Source organism: Aplysia californica, unplaced genomic scaffold (assembly GCF_000002075.1).
Source record: "Aplysia californica isolate F4 #8 unplaced genomic scaffold, AplCal3.0 scaffold00419, whole genome shotgun sequence".
Lineage (NCBI taxonomy): Eukaryota > Metazoa > Mollusca > Gastropoda > Aplysiida > Aplysiidae > Aplysia > Aplysia californica.
Window position 1 is genome coordinate 505,379 of NW_004797689.1, and position 1,948 is coordinate 507,326.

The following is a 1,948-nucleotide window of genomic DNA, read 5'->3' on the forward strand; positions in this document are numbered from 1 at the left end:
TCACCAGCCTGTGGCAGCAAGCGAGACAAAGGTACCAGCATCTTAAATGTCTCCCTACATTCCACACAAACACACACACTCACACACACACAAATAAACACTACCCGACTCACCAGCCTGTGGCAGCAAGCGAGAGAAAGGAACCAGCATCTTTAATGTCTCTCCCCATTCCACACAAACACACACACTCACACACACACAAACACACACACACACACACACACTCACACACAAACATACACACACATAAACACTATCCAACTCACCAGCCTGTGGCAGTGAGCGAGAGAAAGGAACCAGGGACTTTAACTGCGTCTCCTCGTTGTAGGCCGCCTCAGGGTGGCGCCGCTGGTACGTGGGGTCGATGGCTGCCGCGATGTTGAACCCTGACGACCCGTTGGGATACGAACCTGGCAGGGAGCTGAGGAGAGGAAGGAACCGGCACAAATACTTTAACGATATCGCGATGAACAAGTTAATATTTGCATAACCATCATCAAATCACCATCAAATAAATACTATGAGTACATTCTAAAAGTTTCAAAAAGACCATTTATTGTAAAACCTAATATAATAAGGAATATTTTAGATGACTACATACGGTCCACAGAAATCCTTCTAATTATACAACCGAACATAATTATGAAAAACTAAATTAAACTCCTATTTATGTTCAAGAAAAATTGACTAATATGCAATTTATTTCAGTTTAAAAAGGCTAAATACTGTTCAGTGAAATCCCTTTAATTATACAGTTCTATATAACATTGAAAGGCTAAATTAGACCCCATAACATGCTCAAGAAAAGTCGCATCTTCTGCTGCCACAGACAGCAAACAAGGGGGAGTGAACTCACTCATCCTGCTCATCACTGTCGTAGCCAGCCACTTCCCTCCCTCTGCCCGCCGGGCCGGCCCGCGCCTCTCGCTCCTGCGTGCTGAGCCAGCGTCTCACTTCCTCCGCGTCTTGATCGTGAAGCTCCGCCCCTCCCCCAGCCATCCCGTGATGCTGATGTTGTTGTTGTTGCTGGTGGTGGTGAGCGTAAGCCGCGGGGTCCGCTATTTGTGCCAGCTGTTGCCGACGCCGTTGTTGCGAGGGGGACATCATCATCATGCTGCTGGTTGCCTCCACTCCACCACCACCCCGAGACGACACTGACCCATGGTTCGATCCCGCCGACGCGTGATGGCCGCGGGTTCTGATCACATCCACACCTCCCCCGATCCCATCGCGCGGGGTGGTGGACCCGCTCCGGTCCTGGCCCGACCCTCCCCGCTGCGACGACCCCGGCCCGTGTTGTTGTTGCTGTTGTTGCTGGCTCTGGGCGGCCATGATCCCTTCATGGTCACCGGCGGCGATGCGCCGGGCCGACTCTAGCGTGGACATCCCACCGCCCGCCCCCACACCCAGCCGAGGACTGGACACGCCCACGTCCACCGGGGGGGACACGTGTTGCTGGGCGTGTTGTGTGTACTGGCGAGATGAGGAGGAGGAGGAGAGGGAGGGGTGGGACGGGTTAGCACCAGTGGAGGGGGGACCTCCTCTCCCCTGTGGAGGCGTGGCCCCTCCTCGCTGACTTTGGGCGGAGGGTCGCGGAGGGGGCTGGGAGCGGGGAGGGGAGGGAGGGGAGTCGAAAGCCTGTGTGTAGCTGTTGCGCCTGTAGCGGTGACCTGGGGGAAGAAAACACACATACGCTGATTACGTTCGTTGATACACAATCTGATTGGCTGGATACATCACTCTGACAAAAGCCAGTTTATACTTTACTTGGGCATTTGTTGAGTCTTGCACCCAGCCATCAAAACACTGACACACATCTGTTCCCACATATTTGCTGACATAACATTCCAAAACTGAGACATCAAACTAAAGAAAGTGAGAAGAGAAAAGAGGTAATCTTAGACAGGTAGATCTCTTCCACAGTGTCATTATAATATAGAACCCCCCC

The 1,948-nt window shown here is 52.4% G+C and overlaps 1 protein-coding gene across 1 annotated transcript in view; it reads right to left on the reverse strand.

The window, feature by feature from the left end:
- Positions 1-1,948, reverse strand: part of LOC101860989 (neurogenic protein mastermind) — a gene marked incomplete in the record, with an annotated part of 8,290 nt that overhangs the window by 2,524 nt on the left and 3,818 nt on the right. The window contains 2 exon segments of the mRNA XM_035971335.1: positions 267-421; positions 857-1,670. Coding sequence (XP_035827228.1) covers positions 267-421; positions 857-1,670 — 969 coding nt within the window.